The sequence below is a fragment of the Xyrauchen texanus genome, chromosome 45, assembly GCF_025860055.1.
Source record: "Xyrauchen texanus isolate HMW12.3.18 chromosome 45, RBS_HiC_50CHRs, whole genome shotgun sequence".
In the NCBI taxonomy this organism is placed as follows: Eukaryota; Metazoa; Chordata; class Actinopteri; order Cypriniformes; family Catostomidae; genus Xyrauchen; species Xyrauchen texanus.
In genome coordinates, this window is record NC_068320.1 from 16,912,252 (window position 1) to 16,937,052 (window position 24,801).

At 39.3% G+C, this 24,801-nt stretch overlaps 1 protein-coding gene across 1 annotated transcript; it reads right to left on the minus strand.

Moving 5' to 3' along the window:
- Positions 1–122: 122 nt before the first annotated feature.
- Positions 123–24,204, minus strand: LOC127637383 (transportin-3-like). The gene is made up of 23 exons (XM_052118408.1): positions 23,926–24,204; positions 22,219–22,419; positions 20,879–20,952; positions 20,607–20,763; positions 18,062–18,205; positions 17,792–17,967; positions 17,106–17,244; positions 16,598–16,744; positions 16,325–16,432; positions 16,041–16,132; positions 14,280–14,419; positions 13,975–14,166; positions 13,280–13,371; positions 13,105–13,181; positions 12,568–12,628; positions 12,317–12,457; positions 12,074–12,190; positions 9,625–9,719; positions 9,385–9,541; positions 9,083–9,250; positions 3,189–3,301; positions 2,444–2,536; positions 123–937 (listed from the first exon to the last, which is right to left on the minus strand). The coding sequence occupies exons 1-22, from the start codon at positions 24,052–24,054 to the stop codon at positions 2,476–2,478; spliced, it is 2,781 nt and encodes a 926-aa protein (XP_051974368.1). The 5' UTR covers positions 24,055–24,204; the 3' UTR covers positions 123–937; positions 2,444–2,475.
- Between the last annotated feature and the right edge of the window lie 597 nt (positions 24,205–24,801).

The following is a 24,801-nucleotide window of genomic DNA, read 5'->3' on the forward strand; positions in this document are numbered from 1 at the left end:
AAGGACTGATGTAACTTCTTAAAATTAAACCTGGTCAAACAGGTTCTTAGACATGGAGTGTAAATCTGTCTTCACACAAATGCATATAAAGTTATATTAGAGACAAAGATTTTTTTGTTCCTCACATTGTTTGATTTATTGTTTGCACAATGGCTGCACACGCTCAAGATGATCACCTCTGCGTATCTAAAATGCCATGTGCTAATAGAGGTGGTGATAGAACAAAAAAAAAAAAAAAAAAAAAGCACCTGCCAGTCCACTTCATATTTTACAGCATAACCTGTACTGATAAAACTCCAGCCAACTTTAAAAAGATCAAAGGTGACGCCAACTCTCCCAGGATTCTCCCTTTGCCATTTCGTAAATTGTCCCACAGGCTTGATGCTTGTGACAATCTTTCATTTGGTAATAATTTTTATGGCACTGGCAGCAAAGCCATGTTTTGATCTCTAAACACACGTCCATGAAAATAAATCTCCATTTGTTTTTAAAAACTTACAAGTCTCTCATTTTTTTTAACAATGCATTATGATTTGCAACCAGGCACATCCTTTTGTTTTTGTCGATGGATCCCACAAAAATCTGACTGATACAGACGTTTATCCATGTTTTGAAATGGGTGTAAACGCTTTAAATGTCCAAAACTTGGCCCGCCCAAATCGACGTCCCTTCTGAAACCCCCCTCTTGCTTCAGCTGGCATCAGTGTGCTTGTAGGGGTAAAGGGAGGGGTTGTGGGTCCTGTCTTTTGACACCCACAAGGCAATTTGCTTTTTCCTGAAACCCTGCCACGCCAAAGCTCCAATTCGATTGGTTGGCTTCCCATGGTGCCAAGTCCCACAAATCCTTCATGCAAGAGTTCCCTTTAGTTTCTCAACAGTGGTCAACATGGCTCCCTTTGCACCTACCGCCGAATGTTCGCAAAACAAAAAATCTGACCTGCAGAGAAAACAATTATGAGATGTTAATAATACTGAAACAAACTACACTGGTGGCCAAAGGTTTGGAATAAATGTACAGATTTTGCTGTTTTGGAAAGAAATAGGTACTTTAATTCACCAATGTGGCATTCAACTGATCACAAAGTATAGTCAGGACATTGCCGATTACTATTTGAAAAAAAAAGTCATTTTTGATCAAATCTAGACAGGCCCCATTTCCAGCAGCCATCACTCAAACACATGCTAAATTGCTAATTTGGTAATAGAAAAATCACTTTCCACTATATCAAACCCAGTTGAAAACAAAGAGCAAAATCTGTACTTTATTCCAAACTTTTGGTCACCAGTGTGTGTGTGTGTGTGTGTAGAATATATATATATAAAAAAAACTATTTGCAGGGTTCCCACCCATTCAATCAATATCAATGACTTTTCAAAACATGTGATTACACAATAAGTATTTTTTGAAATCATTTTTCTAAAGATTGCACTCACCATGAGCCATTTTAAAAAAAATATTCCAGGTTCAATATAATTTAATCCCAATCAAAAGCATGTGGCATAATATTGATTACCACAAAAAATCATTTCAATTTGTCCCGCTGTTTCTTAGAAAAAACAAACAAATCGAAGTTACAGTGAAGCACTTACAATGGAAGTGAATTGGGTCAATCCTTAAACGTTAAAATACTCACTGTTTTGAAAGTATAGCCACAAGAAAAAAAACGTACATGCTAAAATGATTTGTGAAAAAAAAATTGCTTACTAACCTTGATGTAAATGTCAACAAACCCTAAAATGACCCTAAAAATTATGATTTAAATAGTACATATAAATCTCAAACTATACATGTTTTAACAGAAGCATTAATGCAAGTGCTTTTATACAATAAGCTTCACATTTATGCCTTTAAACCCTCCAACAATTGGCCGAATTCACTTCCATTGTAAATATCTCACGGTGACTTCGATTTTTGTTTTTTAAGGGACAAGTGGAAATAATTTGTGGTAATCAACATTATGCCACAAATGCTGTCGATTGCTTTGAACTCAGAGTATTCCTTTTAGTGATTAAATCTTTTAAATCTAAGAATTTCTGCAAAAATTATTCAGACTAAAGAAATTTCCATGACATTTTTAGTCCTGGAAATCACCATATTAAAATGTCCTGATATTTCAGGTTTTCCATTGGAGCCTTGTATTTAAAAACTTTAGTAATAATTCACCCAGATATAAAGAAAAACTATTAATTATTTACTCTATTCCCTGATAATGCGACATGATATGAATTAATGACTTAAATTCCAGACCTATAGTATAGCATAACATTTTCTACTTTTGAGATTTATAGAAACAAATAAAAAGCATACAGATTTGGAACAAATTAGAGTGAGTAAATCATAATCAAAATAATGTATTGGTGAATTAATCATTTAAACTTTCATTAATGGAAAAGATGGTTTCCATGGTGTACTCAATTAATTTTTTTTCTTATGTGCCCTCACCTGGTCTTGCAGCATGAGCTGGTAAAAGACAACTATCGGTAGAGCCGGGTAAACTCTCTTATCGCCCAACAAACCTGTTTACATTCCTCTGCACTAGGGCGTGAGAGAAATATATAGATTGAAAGATGGAGAAAAAGACAGAGGGGAAGAGAAAATCAAGGCATAAGGCATCAATCCAAGTCAAACTAAAACACAACAAGTGGATTTATTATTAGTAATCAGAGCCAAATGTCTATTTCTAAATATGCCAAGAGCATGGGCGAGTAATAGAATGGCCTTATATCAGTCCTTATATCAACCCTTTCCACTTAAAGTTGTGACTCATGCTGCTTTGTCAGAATAATATGTATTTGGTATTTGCGCATGACACCATTCAGGGAGGGTCAAAGGCTGTTGTTGCACAGGTTGAGACTTGTCAAATCATCTACCCGTGTGCAGAAGAGTATGAGATCACTTCAATCTCAACTGGTTATGGGTGTTTGTTTAGGCTTCCTGCATGGAGTTAAACTCAGCGAAAACTGGATGAGTACCAACTTGCAACACCAAAGACAAATCCTGTTTGTGATCTGTACAAGTGGGTACTGAATAGATTTTATTGACGAGGACAAAAGCACTGTGCTTTTAATGAGGGAGCAGGTACATTTCTCTTTGAGTTCAATTATAATGAAATCATCCTAGTAGCTTTGAGGTTTACTAACATATCGGAGTGCTTCTTTAAAGGATCGGGTGATTGAGACTAACTCACCTCGTGACCTGCTTATGGAAGTCGGTGAGCTGTTTGTGTGTGACTGTTACAGCGCCTCCTGCTGTTTCTTTTGGAAGACCCTTGAGTGCAGCCTCCAACCAGCGGCAAAACGTCTAGACACATTCATAGAAACATGCAGAAAATGTGACAGATGTAAACACAAAGTTATTTAAAAAATACATTGATGATCTTTCTAAATTGTAGAGAGATTTTGCATCTATAATGATGCTAGAAACAAGTTATTTTGAATAAATAACCTAAAAAAACTCTTTAGCACCCTTTATTAATACAACAATAAAACTACCAGTCTTAAAGCTTTGTATTTTACTCAGGCATATAAGATCACAACTGAATAAATGTATGTTAATGAAGACAAATAAATTATACAGAATAAATCAACTATACTAAACACATATATTCCCCATTCCCTATTGACCTCTCTTATCAAGGCGTTTCCATCCATAGAACTGCCTCTCACTGGATGTTTTTAGATTTTGGGACCATTCAGAGTAAATTCTAGAGACTGTTGTGTGTGAAAATCCCAGGAGATTACAGAAATACTCAAACCTGCCCATCTGGCACCAACAATCATTCATGCAATTATCTAATCAGCAAATCATGTAGCAGCAGTACATAAAATCAGGCATATACGGGTCAGGAGCTTCAGTAAATGTCCACATAAACCATCAGAATGGGGAGAAAATGTGATCTCAGTGATTTGGACCATGGCATGATTGTTGGTGCCATAGTCTGCATGTGCTGTCTCATACACACAAGCAATTTAAAGGCAATGCTACCAAATATGAACAACAAAGTTTATGTAAACTTCTGACCCACTTGGAATGTGATGAAAGAAATAAAAGCTCAACTATATCATTCCCTCTCCTATTATTCTGACATTTCACATTTTTAAAATAGTGATCCTAACTGACCAAAGACAGGGAATGCTTTCTACAGTTAAATGTCAGAAATTGTGAAAAACTGAGTTTAAATGTATTTGGTTAAGGTTTATGTAAACTTCTGAATTCAACTGTATTTATTCAATTGCAGTAAACCACAGACTTTTGTAGTTTATCACACCGGGGTGTAAATTCATGCAAAACAAAAAACAAATAATCATTGGTCCGACCGTTTTTTGTGGTTAACACAATAGCAATGTTAGAATGAAAAAATCTTTTGACCTATATCAATACCTAAACTATTTAGTAAGAGCAAAGCAGAGATGACAGCAGAGAAAGTATGTGACAGGGATTCATTTATGACAGTTAACCGTTGACATTGCTTCACAGTGCCCAGCTCCTGGCAGTTCTTTTATACTATATACAGTTCTATATAAAAAATAATTATTTTCAAGGGCATATACAGCAGTAGCCAAAAGTATTGGTAGTGACATACATTTTGAGTTTCGCAAAGTTTCCTGCTTGAGTGGCTGTGGTGTTGATTCACATCATTTCTAGATTATTGTGCAGAGTGATCCGATGCATTTTAAATAATTGCAAAAAGCTTCATTGGCCAAAAAATATTAACGATCACAAAAACCCAAATTTCACAGTTTTTTGGCCCTGGCACAAAATGACCAGCTAACATAATTTCACTAATCATATCAGCACCACCTGGGAAAGTGTGAACGAGTACTAGTCAGGTGAAATCACTGTCAGTCTGATTGGATTATAAGAACAGACTGATTGCTATAAAATGAGGCAAGAAGTGCTTCCAATCGTTGTGTTCTTGTTCCCAATGGTTACCTCTAAAGACAGGCAGCCATCATCGCTTTGCATCAAAATGGCCTCACATGCAAGGAAATTGCTGCAAAGAATATTGCACCTGAAAGAACTATTCACCGGATAATCAATAACTTAAAGGAGAGAGATTCAACTGCAGTGAAAAAGGCTTCAGGACATCCCAGAGCAAGCACCAGGATCATCTCCTTCGGAGTCAGCTACAGAATCGTGTCACCACCAGTGCAGAGCTTGCTCAATATTGGCAGCAGGTTGGTGTGAGTGCATCTGCATGCACAGTGAGGGGTACACTTTGACAATGGCCTGATTTCAAGAATGTCAGCAAAGAAGCCACTTCTCTCCAAGAAAAACTTAAAGGACAGACTGAAAAGGATTGGACAGCAGAAGACTGGTGCAAAGATATTTTCTCTGATGAAGCCCCCTTACGACTGTTTGAGACATCTGGAAAATCATTAGTCTGGAGAAGAAAAGGTGAATGCTACCATGCATCCTGTGTCATGCCAACAGTGTAGCATCCTGAGACCATCCATTTGTGGTTGCTTTTCATCCAAGGGAGTGGGCTCTCACAATTCGGCCCAAAAACACTGCCATGAATAAAGAATGGTATCAAAACATCCTGCAAGCATCCTAGAGCAATTTGTTGATGATCTGTGCATTTTCCAGCATGATAGAGCACCATGTCACAAGGCAAGAGTGATAATGAAGTGGCTCGGAGATCATTACATTGAAATTTTGGATCCTTAGCCAGACAACTCCCTGGATCTTAATCCCATAGAGAACCTGTGGTCAATCCTCAAAAGGAGAGTGGGCAGAAGCCCACAAATTGTTATCAACTCAGAGCACTAATAAGGCAAGAACAGATCACCATCAGTCAGGATTTGGCCCAGAAGCGGATATCCAGCATGCCAGAGCTAAATGCTCTAAATGTATGAAGAACAAGGGTCAACAATGGAAATATTGACTTGAGTGTTTTTGCCAATAAAAGCCTTTAAAACTCATGAAATGCTTATCATTCAGTTTTTGGAACCCAGCTAACCTGAGTAACTATTATATTACATTATATTAAATATAATAAATGAGTCACTTTCACACATTTTAAGGCTCTCCGATGAAAAACACAAGCTCTTATTGCACATTAAGAAAGACCTTTGAGATTCTGTTTATTTGAAATGACTGTACTTTCCTTATCAGTTCGGTCATGAATGCTGCGTCATAGCTGATGCTGTGTCATAGCTGATGCTGTAGGGTTATCCCGGCAGGTGTAGACCATCTCTGAAACTCTTTAAAATCTTGCCAATTTTAATTGCCAGACAGCGTTTTGTGCAATGCCTCATTCGCTTCCTTGCAAATAACAGGCGTAGGTAGAGGTAGTGTGTAGCGTTATCTCTTCAGAATATTCCCTTTTAAGGTGCCGATAATTTCGCTTTCATACTTGGCATGGAAAATGTAATTTTCTTCTAAGAATCACCGTCAAGATATGCACCTCTGACAGTGGGTGGACTGGTGTTTCTTCTGCCCCAATGGTGCTTCGGCGATAGCGGATACCAACCTTCACCATTGAACAGCAGTGTTTGAATTTGTCCACCAGTGCACAGTGGGCGGACGAGCCATCTTTGCCTCTTTCACTGATTATGCTATGGCCTGTGAGCCTCAATGGAAGGCATCCTTCGATTATTCATTCATTGGACTGTATTGGATTGTTTACTGCAAGCACGTAACATAAGCGTTACAGCCTGATTGTGTGTGTATCTCTATACTGTGCACAATCTAAAAGTGGTTTACTTAACTGACATCTTTTTAAAGATGGCGTTTCATAAATGTTTCCCACCGTGTGAACGGCATATCCCCTTATCCAACAGGCACAAGGGCTATGTTATCTGCCTGGGTCAGGCTCACACAGAGGCGGTGCTCGGTGGGCCAGATTGCACTCACTGCAACAGATGAGATTCAAAACGCTGCGCTCTAGGCTCTCCCTCATTCTGACGGATGAGTCCGGTCTCTTCCACTCCCATGGATCCCGAGGGACCACATGTGGGCTGAATTGGCTTTGCACACCATGGGATGAGCGGTATGATGGCTGCATGGTCCAATGGTGTATTTGCATACTATTGTTTTTACAGATGAACGTTGTACCTTCAAGCACTTGGCAATTGCTCCCAAGGATGAACCTGACTTTTGGAGGTCCACAATTTGTTTTCTGAGGTCTTGGCTGATTTCTTTTGATTTTCCCATGATGTCAAGCAAAGAGGCTCATCCACAGGTACACCTCCAATTAGCCTAACAGAAGCGAATTGCCTAAAGGTTTGACATTTTACAAGCTGCTTAAAAGGCACAGTTAACTTGGTGTATGTAAACTTCTGACCCACTGGAATTGTGATTGTCAATTAAAACAGAAACAATCTGTCTGTAAACAATTGTTGGAAAAATTACTTGTGTCATGCACAAAGTTGATGTCCTAAACGACTTGCCAAAACTGTAGTTTGCTAATATGAAATCTGAGTAGTGGTAAAGAAAAATAAAAATAAAAAATAAAGTGTTTTAAGGACTTCAATCTAAGTGTATGCAAACTTCTGACTTCAACTGCATTTCGATCGCACAAGGCAATGCGGCTTTTCGGAGCTCTTTGTCTGCATCACAGTTTGCTTTAAAGGGTTGGCTGTCTCCAAACAAAGGCTTTCACATTGTATAGTGGATGCCATTGCACTCGCAAATGACTTCCAAGGCATACAGTACACTATTGGAGTAAAAGCTCACTCCTCTAGAGGCATGGCATCCTCATTGGAATTGTCTAATTGCGCTTCCCTTGAAGACATCTGCCTAGCAGCAGGTTGGGCTTCCCCTAGCACTTTTGCCAGGTTTTACAGCCTGGATGTCTCCTCTCTCTCTCTTCCCAGGTGCTTACTGTGAAAGAGTTAAACTATGAATCCTACTGCTTACAGCCAGCTTATTTAGTAGTCATTAGCAGTTTTCACTACCCATTTGGTTAGTCCCTTTTTTATACTTAATTACACATGGTAGTGAATTCATTCATCTTGCAATGACTGCCCTACCCAGGCCGGATAGCGTCATCACCATGTACATCCATCCATTCATCATTCTACTTCTCCCTTCTAATTGCGATGCAAAGAGGAGACTCTGTTGGTGCTTTTTGTTACCCCATTGGCTAGAAGGCATCTTTATGTATGTGAATAAGTAGCACGGCATGATGGTATACATTCCCCGTTGCATCAGCTATGATGCAGCATTCATGACTGAATTTAAAGTGAATGATAAAGTGACGACTGTAAACATGGTTCCCTTGAATGAAGGAATGAATGCTGCGTAAGCTGGCTGCGCTACTGAATCAATAAAAATCGAATATTCTAAAGAAATAGAGCTATGCACCGCCTCTATCCTGCCATGTGCACGAGGGAGTCGGAGCACAAAACGCTATCTGAAAATTACAATTGCAGAGATTTTAAAGAGTTTTAGAGATTGGCTTCACCTGCGGGGATAACCCCATACCATCAGATATGACGCAGCATTCATTCCCTCATTTCAGGGAACCATGGTTATAATCTGAACCTTGTAGCTTCTTCATTCTACCATCTCCACAGAAAAAGAGTAAGTGCAACACTGAGTGTATGAACCTGCAATGACCTTAGAACATTTGCCATTACACGACATTACATGCCACAATATTTTCACAGGAGTTTTGAGCAAACCTCCGCAAACGGCATGTGCATCACAGTGCTTATGCTTCACGCGCTCTTCAGAAACTGCTCTAGGTGTGGTCCACCGTGTGGCTCAGTGAGATGGCCGGAATTCAATTGAACGCGACAAAAATGCATAGCATTTTTTGTGTGTATTTTTAAAGCGCTATGGAGGAAGTCAAACCTCTCAAACAGTAGACAGCAATGAGGAGAAAAAACATTGTGCCATGTACCAAACTAATGGAAATAAAACTCACAATTTTAAACTGCAAGATAACAGAAAATGCAACCCAGGCTACATTAAATACAGGTTACATTTTTTGCTATGTTGGGCCGCCACTTCATGTCCAACATAAAACCTGGGACCTGAAATAAAACCAGTTGAGAACCACTTATCTATATTATTCTGCATTGGGAAGAGCATGACATAGACCTGGTGAGTGTGAGGGTGAACACTACTCACCGGCCGTTCAAAGACCATGATCTCCCAGAGCACCTCAGCCACATCAGGCAACGTGTAAGGCGGCAGACAGAAACAGCAAGTGTTGAGGAGCTGAGTGACCAACTGCTGGCCATGCTGCTCCATTGCCTGAACAATTAGGCGCTTCCTCACATCAAAGTCATCCTCATGCTAAAAGATAAGAAAACAAGATTGTCTTATTCTTTTACAGAGAGTTTAGACAAAAAGATCTCACAGGAGTGGAAGAGCATATATAAATCTTTTCATTGGTTGGTTGGTTGAGTATGACTGACAGTGCCACTCACATCATTGGTGACTCCTGTGTGAATAAGGTCTCTGATGAATTTCATAACGCTGCAGTTGGCATCTCGATGGTCCAGGGTGGTGGCAGCAATTGCACACTGGATAATGTGGACGATAATACTGCTGCTTAGCAACGTGACTGGACTGCGCTGAACAAACCTGGATAAAGAGTATAGGGGTTTATCATCATAGCAAAGTTCAGTAGTCTAATTCAATTCCAAGTCATCAAAAACCTTAAGTACCTGGTGGCAAGTCTAAACAGGTCATCCACTGTGTCAGGGTGATTACGCAGTCCGTTAGGCTGCTCTAACAGCTGGAAGGTGGGCATACATAGGGCCTGTAAGGGTGAAATTTATAGCACCATTATTAATTACATATAATAAAATCCTCATAGCACAAGACACAGGTTTTTTTAATTGGGAAACACATTTGTGCATTCAAGCTCCCAGGCTGCTACAGTGAGTGCTTCCAAGAATAAACTAGACTCTTGAGTTGACAGTTTCAGGGCTCGACACTGCGAAAAAAAATGTGCCAAAAAATAAATAATTGCGATAATTTAAAATCTATTCACCACTGGTGACAGTTGGGAACACGGGTTGTGTGGATTCATATGCAGTGTAGTTTAGATATCATCTTGCGAGTACTTTAATTACATATTTAGATCGTGCACCAGTGTCTTAAAGCAATTTTTAACCTTTATGACATGAGCTAGCTGCACACAAAAACAAAAACTGTGTGAGCCATGATTGACCGATTCACGAACAAATTACTCTTTTGAAGTGGGTCTTTTCAATGAATCAGCTGAAAATATTCACAAAACAGGGTTAGAAGTTTGAATTACTTTCTCAGTGAATCAAAGTGAATCCAACTGTCAGCGAGTTAACAACTGACTCCCTCACTGAACCGCAAGTATTTTAAGGTTCCATCTTATTTGAACCGACAGCAGTTACTGTGATTTACTGTTAGATTTAACATCAGTCTAATTACTAATTAATTGTTAATATGAATGTGTAATTTAAGATACATATTCAGCACTGAGTTTTCTTGAAATTAATAATGGTATTTTAAAACATTCCAATGTGTTACAAAAACATTACTGATTATTGTTGACTTGATGAGTTTATATATAATATAATTTATATAACCTTAATTGATGGATTTTATTGAGTTCATCTGGATTTTGTCTGACGCAGTAGCTAGAGAAAAATAAAAGTCAGTTTTAAAAATACCGGATTACCCGACTTTTAAAATTCGCCATTGCTGATGATCTACGGTTGATAATTTACTGCTCATTTTGCAATATGAAAATGTTCACTTTGTAGTATTTATATAGTAATACATTGTACATTTTCCCCATCTGTTTGTAAGAGCACCTGGGAGCCATTTCAGGCTTTATAATTAAATAATTATGTACCAAAACTTTTTTTTTTTTTTTTCCTTTTTCTGGCTATTATTGGGATTTTGGTAGCACAATAAACTGAATCTGTGACTCTTGTGTCAGCATCACTCAGACCAAGAACATTTTAACACACACCGCAATAAGTTCTGTGTGCCCTCACAATAGTTTTGCATTCCCCCACAATACCTTTACCACGGTTTTACATTAGTAAACATATTTAGGGCACAAGCACTGAAAGTGTGGAGGCCCTCTTGTTCTTCTATGGATTATTGTTGTTCTAAGGATTATTATTATTATTCTTCTTTTCAAGGTTAGACAATTTTGGGGTACTTAACATGTACTTAGCTTATCACCCCCTTGAAATTGGGCATGTAAGTGGGGGCTCTATAGCACCCCCATTTTCAACTAGTCAACAAAATTGGTACATATATAGCACATATATAAAACAACTTTCATAAATCATTAGCTCCACCCTACAGGAAGTCAGCCATTTTGGATTTTCTGCACCCCCTTTAAAATAAGTGTGTAAGACTGCCTGTGTAGCACCTGCATTTTCACCTCCAGTCACCAAAATTGGTACAAATATAGTTATCATAAAGCCGGACATAATTGTAGGCATAATTAGGCCCACCTAACAGGAAGTCGGCCGTTTTGGATTTATTGAATATTGCAGTCTCTGAAATTTTAAATACTCATCCTAAGTGATTGATGAGACTGTCACCACAATTAGACATCATTATGCAAAGATATTGAAGATGCCAAATTGTGAACAGATTCTAACATATCGAACATTTTTGCCATTGCGAGGCATTAAATTAATGGCGGAAAATGGGAAACAGCTCATATCTTCTGAGCACAATGTGTGATTTAGATCAAAATTGAGATGTATGTTTAGTCTTAAGGGCTAAACACATGGATTCCAAAATGCCAAATGCATGTGTCCTCCTTGCATTGTTTTCCGAAAGCCACCAGCTGGAAATGGACCAGTTGTGCTTTGCCTGTCATTGCTGTTTGCAGCTATATTTTAACCTTGATATTTGTAGTGAAACCAAAGTAACCACAATAATTAGTATGGTTAATCTAAAAAAAAAAAAAAAAACATAGTTCCTACAATATCCTAAAACCATGGTTTCTGCAAAAACTATTGTTACTACTGTCTACAACAGGGGTCGGCAACCTTTTTGACATGGAGTGCCATTTATTATTTTCTTGGTCAATGGTTGTGCCGACTTTGTTCCATCAAATCTGGCTAAATGAGACTTATTTGACTGGGGAGTGTTGGTATGTGTTACCTGTAGCATATCCAACAGTCCTTGTCTGCATCCTTCCTCCATGCCATACTCGTCTACTAGAATGCTGCCCAGGTACAGGAAACATGAGTGAGGGTATACCTGGTACACACTCACCATCTGAAACGCAAACACGCACACCTTTAGAGACTTGAACCAGATATAATTCCAGAAACACACAGAGATCAAGAGTGTATCTTTAAGACATAAACCTATGGGCGAGACCTCTCAAACACGCACACACACCTGAGTAACAAGTGGCTGTAACAAAGAGGCAGAGCCTTTGCCAACACAACGCACTGCAAACCTCAGGCAACGGCAGCAGCGCTCCACGATCCGGTTATCTCCCTGGTGAGCGTTCAATGTTTCAGACAACACTGGCCAGATCTACATGCAAAAAGAAACACAGAGAGATCAGTAGAGAACAGAAAAAAAATCAACACTTAACAAAAAGTTAGACTGAAGTAATATGTTAATCAGAACACAGGGGAGCATACCTCATGGATGACTTTCTGGCAGGGGTGTGTCTGTCCGTTCTCTACAATAGGGTTTGTGTGTCTAATGGAGCAAAATATTAAAAAAATAAAAAATATATATATAAAAAAAATGTTTTGCAGAGCAGCTCTTTTTTAAGACAACATGGCATCTACAATGAATTTAACTTCCATATTACATAATGTGATGTATTTCAGAGTGAAAAAGCATACTGTTAGGTAGGAATTAATGAAGTAATATTGAGGATTGCTTCATTTTATTAATGGTTTGACCAAATCTTTGGTTATAATATTACAGATTAATATTTATCTCGCCTATGTGGACTTGGCTGTCAACGGAAAAAAAAAAAAGTTTTTATATTTTGAAAGATTATTATTTAAAAACAAAAAAATATTTAAAAGTGATGCTTTAAAATGTATCCTTAACAGGGACTAGTTGACAAGTCCTTTAAACAACAGACCAACTAGACTATTAAGAAAATTGGTAGTGAGCACATCCCTAAAATGATCTATCATTGGTGAGGTTGTTAAGAGTCAAACCTGAAGATAACAGCCAGTCTGTCCAGCCAGATGGTGGGGTCTGATAACTTTCCACTACTGGAGTCCTGAGCCAGCAGCTAAACACAGACAACACACATAGACTCTTTATTAAATTCAACACACATAATTAATGTTATTACAAATTACACAGAACAGACTGTCACATGTATCTAACCTTTTTCAGTGCCATGACATGTACGGAGCACAGATCATTCAAACACTCTGCAATCTTCTCCAAGGGAAGGCGGGCCAACACCAGTGCGGTGCCTGAAATAAATCAATCACATTACTTGAACCAAACCAGCCATTCAACAAGGCCATACCTAAGATCAACAGAAAAAGTAAAACACTACTCAAAGCCAAAGAGTAATTGTTTTCATGTAAAAATCCTCCTATATCAGCTTAATATACAAAGACAACCAAGTAATCCATTTGTAGGTTTATTCCCCACTTTGGTATGTGGCACCAAAGCATTGCATCCCAACCAGCACAACATAACACTGGCTCACCCCTTGGCATGATTTTGGGGTGTGAATTTTTTGTCCAACCAATAGCAAATGGGTAGTGTTTGGGAAGCATGGTGGAAAAAAGTAATTTAGAAGTATAGGTCTCTGCGGAAAATGAGCGTTTCCCAATCTGTAAGCATTTTCAAACCAGGATGGGCGTTTTTCAACTATCCAATGAAAGTAGAGAATCTCGATGTAATAGCAAAATGGAGTAAAGCAGACAATTTTTGTTCTGCAGAGACACCGGTCTCATTTTTGCAATTCCTTTTGTTGGCGCTTAAGGTAAAAGAATTACACACTTCACTGTAAATAAAAACCTAAACATAATTAACATAGGTCTGTGTAATGTAAAAGGAGGCAGCACCTTTCAGCAGGCCAACAGCAGCTTCTGTGGACAGGGCGAAAGAGTCGAGGGAGCTGGCGATGTCCAGCAAGCCCTGGAAGTGCTGCGCCATGTGGTCTCGACACACAGAGCAGATGTTGTGAATGGCTTTTGCTGCAACAGACGCTAATGGTTTCTCCCTCAAACCCTTCATCAGAAAGTTCAAAACAGGATCTGCAAGCCAAACACAGATGTCAGGAATCCACAGAGAGAAATTAAACATGATTCTGAAGTGTAAGAAAACGTGTGGTCAAGGCCTGGTTTTCAGTAATAAACTGGAATTTTACCTAACATGCAAGGGTTCCGGTCGATTACTTCACTCATCTCTCCAACCAGCTCGATGCTGGTGTATCGGACTGCAATGTGGACCGTCTCTGGAAGCAACACTATCTGCTCCAGCACCTCCATCAGAGTCGGGTTATTCTCACTGTGAACCAGCAGAGGGAGATATTTCAGTTTCAGCATTAAAAACAACAACTTCCTTTACATGAACACCAGAAAGCAGCGTTCCCATTTAGATGCTCCATAAAAGTGGCATACTATTTACTTCTATATACATGTATCTGGGTCACTGTAAAAAAAGAAATATTTAATTCTTTCCACTTTGTTGACTTATTTTTGGGCACTATCCCATGATGTTTGTTCTCCAGTCTGTTCAACACACATGTGCTCTCCTCAACAACCTATAAGAACGCAGATAATGCATTTACATGACCACATAAGCCGTGCTTACTGGGAGAAACCTGGATGTGTTCAAACTATAACTATAATCTATATGATTAATACATTTGAAAAGTTCTTTACATTAATACCAAACTTGGCCCTCCTTGTTGTATAGAGTTATTAGCCTTTAATTTTGGGTATGCCAGCGAAACAAGAATCTTTGAGAGCACCTTCAGAACTTTTTCACTGCACGTTACGGTTCGACTCGCCTCAACTCTACTCTACTCTACTCTACTGCTTTACTTTTCTTAGCTTGCATTTCCACTGCACTTTAGTGCCATCTCAGCTTGGATGGGATTATAGGCTTGTGGTCATAGTTGCACCGCCTCTACTGCCGTTACATCATCTTAAACACGACACAAATTGACCAAAACAATATCACAACCGCTAGCTGTTAGCTACTAGCTCATTGTGCTGCATAAAGCAGTTGTTGCATGGTGATTTTACACAAGTGTAACAGTTAAATTGGCCTGGTTGTTTTTAGAAACAAGCTTCCAGTAGCTGGTCAACTAAATAAAGTGAAGCTTTCAAGCGGAGTACAGAGTTAACATAACAAAATGTACCATCCTCCATCATGGACTCCAGTCGGGCTCTCTCCCTCCCATTGCTCATCGGTTTAGATAGTGTCCATTTGATCGAACCACTTCCACTTTTCCTTGATGGTTCTGTAGTCACTTTTCCCTACACTTTTGGTAGGACCGGTGGTAGCCGTGTGCGGCCAGCTGCTGACACTTTTTCGTTCATCGCTAACGAGTGAACCATATGCACCTCGTTTATTGACCACGGTGTGGTTTTGCGCACAGCCATTTCTTTTTCATAATTCCAAAGTTGCGTGAACAAATGATACTGTTATCGCTGTTGTTAACTTTAAAACTAGTGGGTTGATGTCGCATGTTGGAAATCCAGAGACACTGGTAGTGACGACTCTCCTTGACCAATCAGTGATCTGCAGGATTTTGACATCACATTTAGTATCGGCTCGGCTGGAACCTCGACGGAGGTGTTCCTAAAAAAAGTATCAGGTACTATCCACAGTGGAAACCCCCCCCCCCCCCAAAAGCGAGCAGAGTTGAACAGTGCACTGGAAAAACCCCTTTAAAGGGTTAAATGTTTACTAACAAAATTTGGAAAAGGTTTGAGAACCATTTAAAAAGCTAACACATGGAAATGAAAAATACTCAAATGTGTATCTATTCAAAAGCAATTTGTACTCTCAGTGGATCACCTACAACCTTTGAAGAAAGTCAAATTTGACTGGTGAAAGTGTTTTGCTTTGAAAAATAGAATGAAGAAGCTGTTAAGTCATGGCTGAAAGGGATACTCACGGATCGACACTTTTAGCAATGGCAGCCATGATGAACAAAACAGCCTCAGTCACTTCCCATGGGGGACTTCCCTCCTTCAGAGTCGAATACAGCTGATGAAAGAACACAAACCTTTAAATAAAGATGAGCTTATAATGGTAAGGTTGAATGTAAGATTGAATATTCCATCTCTTCCATGGCCAGCTGACAAAGGCATTTTATTCCTGCAAACCTAGATTTTCCCATTTCTTTTTCCTAAAATCACTTTCACTTCATGCTTCGACTGCTAAAACTATAAATTCTACCTGTGAGAAGCACTCCATGGAGCCTACAAGGAAAATCACGTCTTTCACAAGATCAGACACTCTCATCCTGAACTCCCCGAAATCATCCGTGTCCTCCGGGACACCATCCTGTATGAGGAGCACAAAAAAAAAAGAAAAAGCAAATAACCTTTTGTGGAAGTGGCCTATTATAAAAATAAAAAAGCAGCATGCTAAGAAAACAAACATGTGAATCAACGAATGAATAAAATTAATAGTGGAGAGGACAAGAGAGAGGTGTTGAAGGCTGCTCACATGATCTGGGTCAAGCTGGCAGTGGCGGGCAAGACTGTGCAGTAGCCTCTGTATGTAGGGTCGGAACACTCTGTGGAGCGCTGGATCGTTCATTTTATAAAGATGCTCTCCAAGACGGTACCAGAAGTTGAATGTGATCTCAACCACCTGAAGTCAAGTGGATATTTAACAAATAAGAAATTGTATTTTGCATATAGAAAATTAAGCCTATTTTTAGGGCCATTAAGATAACATTTCTTTCACACCAACACATTTTAACACCAACCTCCAATGGGAATTATCATTGAAAGCCATATTAGAAACTTTATGCATTTATTGCATGTAATATTTTTAAACAAATTATTTTCATGGTAGGTTCATTGTGATTATTAAGCAATATACCAGGTCAGATTCCCTGTAGGTGTTACTTACTTGGCCAATAAACATGAATTCTGAATTTATGTATATCCATCACTTCCTGCAAAATGCAAACACCATACGTTCACAAATATGTATAAATGACAATCACCTCATACTGGGGATGTCCGGCACAGATAAGCAGCAGTTCTAATGTACGCAGATCTCCCATGCCCTGCCCAGGACTCCTTACTGTCAACTCCAGAAATGTCTCGCACAATTCAGTAAAGATCCGGCAGTAATTTAGCACCCTGTGGCAGAGATAAAATAAGACATTTTGTACACAATACATTTCTATAAACACAAGCTATCGGCTCTGTCCCAAAATAAAGTGAGCTGTCTACGGAGGCAGAATTTTAATTTTAAGAATGCTCCAGACAGAAAGGCAGATCCGGTTCAATAATTACATTGCCTTCATTTTCATGATGTGACGAGATCAGTAAAACTCCATTCAAATTGACAAGCAGAGAGAAATGTTAAGAAATACTCAATTTAATAATTAAAGTATTAAAACAAAGTTCAACCTAATTTAAAATGACTATTTTACCCACTATTTGTATTCTATGTAAAATCATGCTTGGAGTATTGTGACATTAGTTTAGCAACATGCTAACACTGAACTCTATTGAAACCAATTGGAAATCAAGTCGCAGATGTAGAGCATTTCAAATCATTAACATATGAGGCTCAATTTTATTTAGGACTATGTAGGCTTTAGAACGCAAACCGGAACAGTGCCGTTGTGTTTGATGACTGCTTGACAGACACACTTTAAAAACTAAACCATGTTTTACGTACTTGTCAAGGTCCTCTCGGGCTACAGCCATGTGGTAGGCAGTTTCTAAAGTGAGGACCCCTTGGAAGAGCTGCATGGCCAGGGGCACGTGTATGGCCACATTCTCAATCGCATAGAGTGCTGAACACACACAGTCTGACGCTGCCTCGTGTAGGTTTGTGGACGTCACATCCCTTTGCTGCAACGTTATGGGAAAAAAGGGTATTAATAAAAACAGTAAGAGAATGTGAGAAGGAAACAGAATGTCTGATCAAATTTGCCGGGGTTCTCACTAGCACTTGGAAGAGAATCATCAGTAGTTGATTGCTGGCCATGAAGTTGTTGTCCAGCACGCCTAAATTAAACCAGCTTCCCAAACAGCGGAACACCTTGATAAGCATCTTCTCATCATTCCCAGACTTCTCCGCACACGACACCTGGTCAGGGAAACAGAAGAGAAATAACCAAACTTTTAATAGACTCATAAACAATTCAATAAAATATTTATGCACAGTCTAAATATACAGACCTCATTTTGTACAGTCTAAGATCTTTGCTTATGCACAGTCTAAATATACAGAGCAGGGATGCAATGATTGCCCAGCATGTTTGCAAGGTAAAAACATATGCAGGCAACAAAGAGCAAATCCATATAAAAATGGGCATTTTTGCAATTTTACAGACTGAATAAGTGGAGAAATTACAGGAAATAATAGTGAGAAGCGGGGGGGAAACAGGATCGTGTTGAACTAGGGATGGGCATTTTGTCTACTCGAGTACTTGGACCAATTACTCGCGTGGCAATAACATGTACATAACTATATATATAATAACATGTCTGACAAACGTCTTTGGCTGCTGCATTGCATCTTGTAGTGCCAATTAATTGTCTATTCATTTTTATAGCCCGTTATAAAATAATCTGTTACAAAATGTACAAAAGATTGCATAATAAGACTGCCAAATGCCTGGGTGTGTGTGTGTGTATGTGTATATATACACACGTGTCTGCAAATGTTCACTTCTGTGTGGAAAGCCGTGATGCTCCATATTGTTGTTGCTGTGGCGATTCATGAAGCGCTCCATTCAACTCAGAATTTTCACCTTTCAACTAGGGAAAGTGCAACGGAATGACACTCTATCGGACTTCTAACTTGGAAACTCGTGCGGAAATCTTCAACTCCCATTTCGTCAAGATGCAGGTGTGTGTTACATCACGCAAACATTCCGGCACCCAAGGCAGGGACGTTTACATTCAGTGACAAATGTTCACTTTTTATTAAATAATATCCATTAATGAGTCAAAGTTTTTACATTAATAGGATAATAAAACGTGTTTAGCAAACATTTAGCAAAAACAGGTGTTTAAAACATGGTTAATTACACTCGCTTTTGATTATGATAATGATAGCATTGCGTCGTATATCAGTTTGGTTGCTATGAGATGTCAAAGACAATAAATGTACCCCTCAAAATCACAACATAAGCAATCTCAAAATTAAAAATAAGCTCCTTCTTTGACATGTCTGAGTTTAGTTGTTAGGTAATTGTCGCTGAATTTCAAATCAAGTGAAAAGTCACGTCATGCATCATCACAATCCATCATGGTTTTCATGATTGATTATTGCAGCCATAAACGAGTACCCGAGTACTCATGCCCAACCCTAATTTGAACCCACATCCACCGCATGAGCACCAAGGATCTTTGACCCACTTTACATCTGGTATTAGGATTCTTCTCGGGTGATACGATCACATGTGGTCAGGTGAGACACGTCGCCATTTACACCTAGTCGCATAAATGCATCTCCTGTGACCACTTGTATTAAGATTTCGAGGGGAGGGTATCTGGTTTTATGACGACATAAATCAATCACTATGAGAGTGTGCTACTGCATGATAATAGCAAAAAAAAGTCATAAGACAAAGAAAGCACGACTAAAACTGACATGCGGTATCTCACAAATGCAGTTGAAATTCAATCTTAGAACGCAATAATTTTGAGCAGAATTATCAGGTGTTTTAGTGGAGAAACATGTATTAACCTGAGCTTCAGATATGTGTTTGCTTGTCATATTTGGCAATACATGTTGATATCAGACACACTGAAGTGGACGAGTGAAGTTCTTGTGATTGAGTATGTACACGCCTTTTTAATTTTCAGATCGGATGGTTACTTCCTGTTAAATTCCCTTGCAACCAGCAAAATGTAAACTTTAAACAGTGGTTAACTGACAGGTGAGGAGTGGCGGTTCACTGCAGTTCGGACCACATTCAGGATTAATTATGCCGGGTTCACACATCGTCTGTGAGTGTGGCATGAGCGGTTTGAATAATTTTTAATTGTTTTTGTCTTTTCTATAATCTCCCGATCATTTTGTTTTGTACTGCACCCAGAGCAGTTAAGCTCAGCGTGAGCTATCTGCCCACTGCCGCTTCAGGGACAAATCACCTCGAGACTCACGATAGCAGTGGGAATGGTGAAATCTGTTACTATTCGCCCCAAAATGAAAAAGCACCACTCATGCCATGCTCATGGAGGATGTGTGAACCCGGCGTTAGCATTTACACCTCAAATTTGATGTGGTCACAAGGGTTTTTGACTGTCTCCATATGTGGTTTTTGTGATCCGATCACAAAACGTTTTGCACCTGCTCACACGTGTATTTAACACTGACCACTTGCGATCGGATCATCTGAAATGCATCTTAATACCAGGCGCAAACAAGGTCAATGTGTCTGAAGCATACTGTCTGTGCTCACTACTAAGCCACAGTTCTGACAGACCAGGTACGACAGATATTTAAATTAATTAGGAGATAGAACAAAAGTCCACACCAGAAGAGTGACCACTGTGGTAGAGTAATAGGCTAGATCCTCGATGATCTCGGTCCGTCGATTGGCTCCGATCCTAAGAGAACGGCTGTGCACCTCCTCTGGCAAAACGGTGAGGATTTCAATCAGGAAAGGCATGGAGGCAATATCATTACCGTATCTGGAGGAAGCAAGACAAAGAGTGTTACAGATAAGGAACAGATTAACAAAATGTAAATGAAGTAAAGCATGCATAGCGGACTGTGTTTGTACTTGAAATGTATGTGGATTTTTACTTTTCAATAAGGGTGTGAACACAGCCTTTCCATGAGGCCATCTGAAGAGCCAGATCAGCAATTGCCAGCGCAAGCTGAAAGGAGAGAGCGAGAGTAAATTACTTTTAGAACATCAGTGCCACACTCTTGATTGCTCTCACTATGTAGCATTTCAGTGTGGTCAAGATGGACAGTTCTTGCCAGTGCATCACAATGGAAGTCTAAAATGTTCTCAGTACAGTGGAACAGTGCCTGCCCACTTATTCGGCCATCTAGGTTCAGGAAGTATTTTTCCACATTAATTTTTTCCCCATAAACTTTCATAAAATCCTTCATAAAAGAGTTGTAATTCATGAACCGAACCAAACAAACCACCTCCAAGGTAATTCACAACATCATGAACCTTGATTTGAAAATGGGACAAAAAGACAAAAAGGTACAAGACCGTGTACTCACATGAAAGCACGGACTGCAATCACATGAAACATTGCGATTGATGTCATTGAAAAAAAAACCGATGGGAATATATATAAAACTTTAGATTTTAGGCTGTGGATTATAAGTATAGAAACAATATAGTTCACATTCATTGCAAAATATTCTGATATGTACTAGTAGATAAGTAGTTTCAGGGTGAAGAGAAGCTTCATGGGAGCGGGCGGTCGCTCCGAGGGACATTTTACGAACTTGTTTGGCACGGGTTCTTCTGATTGGTGAAGCTTTCTCTGCTGGAATATGGGTAATATAGTTCTTTACCATAAATTCTGCTATCAAACAAGATTTTTTTAAACAATGACACTGAAATAATGCAGACGGATGTCAACAATGGAAGCATATACCATAGATGAACAACCTTGAAGCTCAATGTAGGTCTGTCTTTAAAGGTTTAGAAGTTATCATTGAAAATCAATTTGTCTATGGAAAAAAACTAATGGGATTTTTACCTACAGAACGAGACTGTTGCGCACTATTGTACCAGATGTTTGAGGTCATCAGCATTTAGATTGCATTTTTATTTAGTAAACAAAACACACAATTCATGGGTTGGGAACCACAAGGAACTGAACAATTCTAGTTTCGATACCAATTCCACTTAATGATTCCAGCTCATTCCCGTCTCACAATCCTTATCTTTTGAAGAAGCACAATTTTTTATTTTTATTTTGATAACATATTCTAATGTTTTTTTCCCCTCATATTATTAAATTACATTACAATAAATGTTTATCTTGAAATGCACATCACTGGTGACTTATGACTCTTATAACAATGAGCTCAGCAAATCTATTTTCATGGCTAAGTAAGTTTAGCGATCATACCCCTGGTTTAGTGATCAGGGAAGAGTGCATGCCTAATGTTACCTGTGTGACAATGATGGGAGACAGGTCTTTGAGGTTCTGGATGTGAGACAGAAGCGAGTCTCTCAGTGCAGTGTGGGTCTCTGGGGGAAGCTCATAGAACGATGTCTGGATCTTCACCTTCATGGTCTGGGCTGCAAAGTAACAGGATTCCACATCCTGCTTCAGCTGCAGGAGCTGATCCGAGATCTCCCATGCGTACATCTGCAGAGTTCAACACAGGAGAAGAACTTCACTAAGGAGATGCATCTGCAGTGGCTTTGCTCAATTAAGAAGCCACGTATTTCCTGTATTGGCTCTTGACCAATAACATCATTTGTGGTGTTTAAAAGGTTTTAATACGCATTCCTTTTGTCAGTTTCTCCACTTAAAGTAAAGCTCTACTAAGGTACACCTTTACGGCAGACACCTGCATCCAAAGCAAATGTACATCTTGCCGGTCCAGTGTTCCTTGGGAATCGAAACCACGACCTTGCCATTGCTAGTATCATGCTCGACCAGTTGAGTTACAGGTGTAGAAAAGTATACTCTCTCACACACTAATCTATTCAGCAGACAAGCGATAGGCTAATATATTGTTGAGGCCAATAAATTGGCTGATATTTGGCCGTTTTGAGATTATCAGCCACTTGGCCGGTTCCAAAGTCTACAAAAATCACTGTGAATGGATAAGGCACAATTTGAGTAAATATTTTAAAGTTGTCTTAATTCAATCATATTAGCCTATATCACATATTTCTCTCTCTTTATATCAGCCATCCCACTCTAAAGATGTCAGTATCAGCATTGGCCATCGAAATACCCATATTGGTCAACCAATACAGTAGCCGTTGTTATTCCTTAAAGCAGGATGTGGTTTCTACACCAGGTTGGACCAGTTGCATTTTGCATAAACAAGAAAAAGCAGCAATACAAGAACAGTAGACATGTCTGTATACAGAGACAAACATTACTCATGCAAATAGATAGAAAGCAACCAAACACTCATTGTGTGTTAAGTGTTGTAATGCATAACCTCAAATGAGTCACGGTCTCAGTTGACTAGAATACATGAGGACATATAGACCACTGCAGGAATAGCCAATGTTCAGCTAGTTGGCTGGTCTTAGCTGGTTTTAGAGGGGTCAATTAATAATCTTAAACCAGCTAAAATTTAATAGAAAAAAATCCTACCCATTGCAATGTATGAGGTTTGTAGTCTTAACACTTTCCTTATCAACAATCTGACAGTTTGCTGAAGAGGAACTACGCGAAGAACCAAGTAACCCAACGCAGAAAGGCGGAAACTGTCAACTTCTTGTGGGTTTAAAAGGAATTACTCAAGGTCTCTCTCGTTTTGGGCACCTGCTTATTGCCTAAATCTGCCTCATCAGGTTTTGAGACACAGCTATGATGATAAACCATTTGCTACGCACCTCGACCGGCCGTATTATTATTATTAGGCCTACTTCCGCTAAACTAGTTGACCGAATTTACCCTTGATTAATCTACCCAAACCACAGACATGCTGGATGGATTTAGCAGTGGCTGCAAAACAGACCCCCGCAGAAATTCAAACACATGTGACCACTTCATCTGCCTATTTTTTTAAACGCCTCAATCCTTTCATAAAGGACACTTTTTATTATTCACAGCAAATAGCAAAGGCTCATTCGTGAGTAATGAGTGCTGTGGCGCAGTAGGCCCGCTCTGAATCGCTCTTATACGCACCGATCTCTGCAGCTCTCCTAGCCAGACCGAGGCGCGCTCCTTGCCGGCTGGGTCCGGGTCGTGATACAGCGCCTGTACGGCCTGGTAAACCAGCGGCAGGGAGGGTTTCCCGCCTTCCATGGCGCTCATTTTTTTCGTGATGGTTGAAGATAAGTATGTTTGTATGACGGGGTGTGCGCTTCTCGGAAGGTTACAGACGCGCAGGTTGGATGTTTATTCGGCCCTCGCGTTCTCCGTTCTGTCCGCCATCTCGAGCAGACACAGGGCGCTCCTCCTGAGTGTCCGTCAAACAAGTCCGTGTGGAATCTGAGAGACGGGAACTATAATGAGTCCGGGCCAGAATGACTTTATCATAGGAATTCACTATTCCTCGAAATATTTCCACATATAATGAGGAATTGCCGAGGTTTAAGAGTATTTAAATGTTTATCAGTATCACAAGTCATTGTAAAAAACAAAAACAAAAGACGCGAATTCATTGGAGAGTGGAGACACACCCACTGCTGCATTCATTCATAAGGGTCACTCTAAATGGTGTCATTTGTCTGCCATGTTTGGTCCTACATTTTTATTTATACACTTATTTTATTATTTCAAAGTGCTAGGAACTAGTGAAATGTTAAATCTTTCTGACGCAATGGAGCTTTCATTACAAATGTATTGAAAGTGGGTTCAGAACTCAAAACGTCATGATTCTATTTACTTCCATCTGGTGGCCAAAAACACAAAGCGCACCTACTAGACAGCTTTATGACGTGTGCTTTGAGAACACATTTGATTTTGAATCGATAAAAGTTATCAACGCTGTATTGTTGTGTAAGTGGCCCGTTTTAAAATTAACCGAGTAAATAGGCTGAACTTAATTGCTTGTGTAAT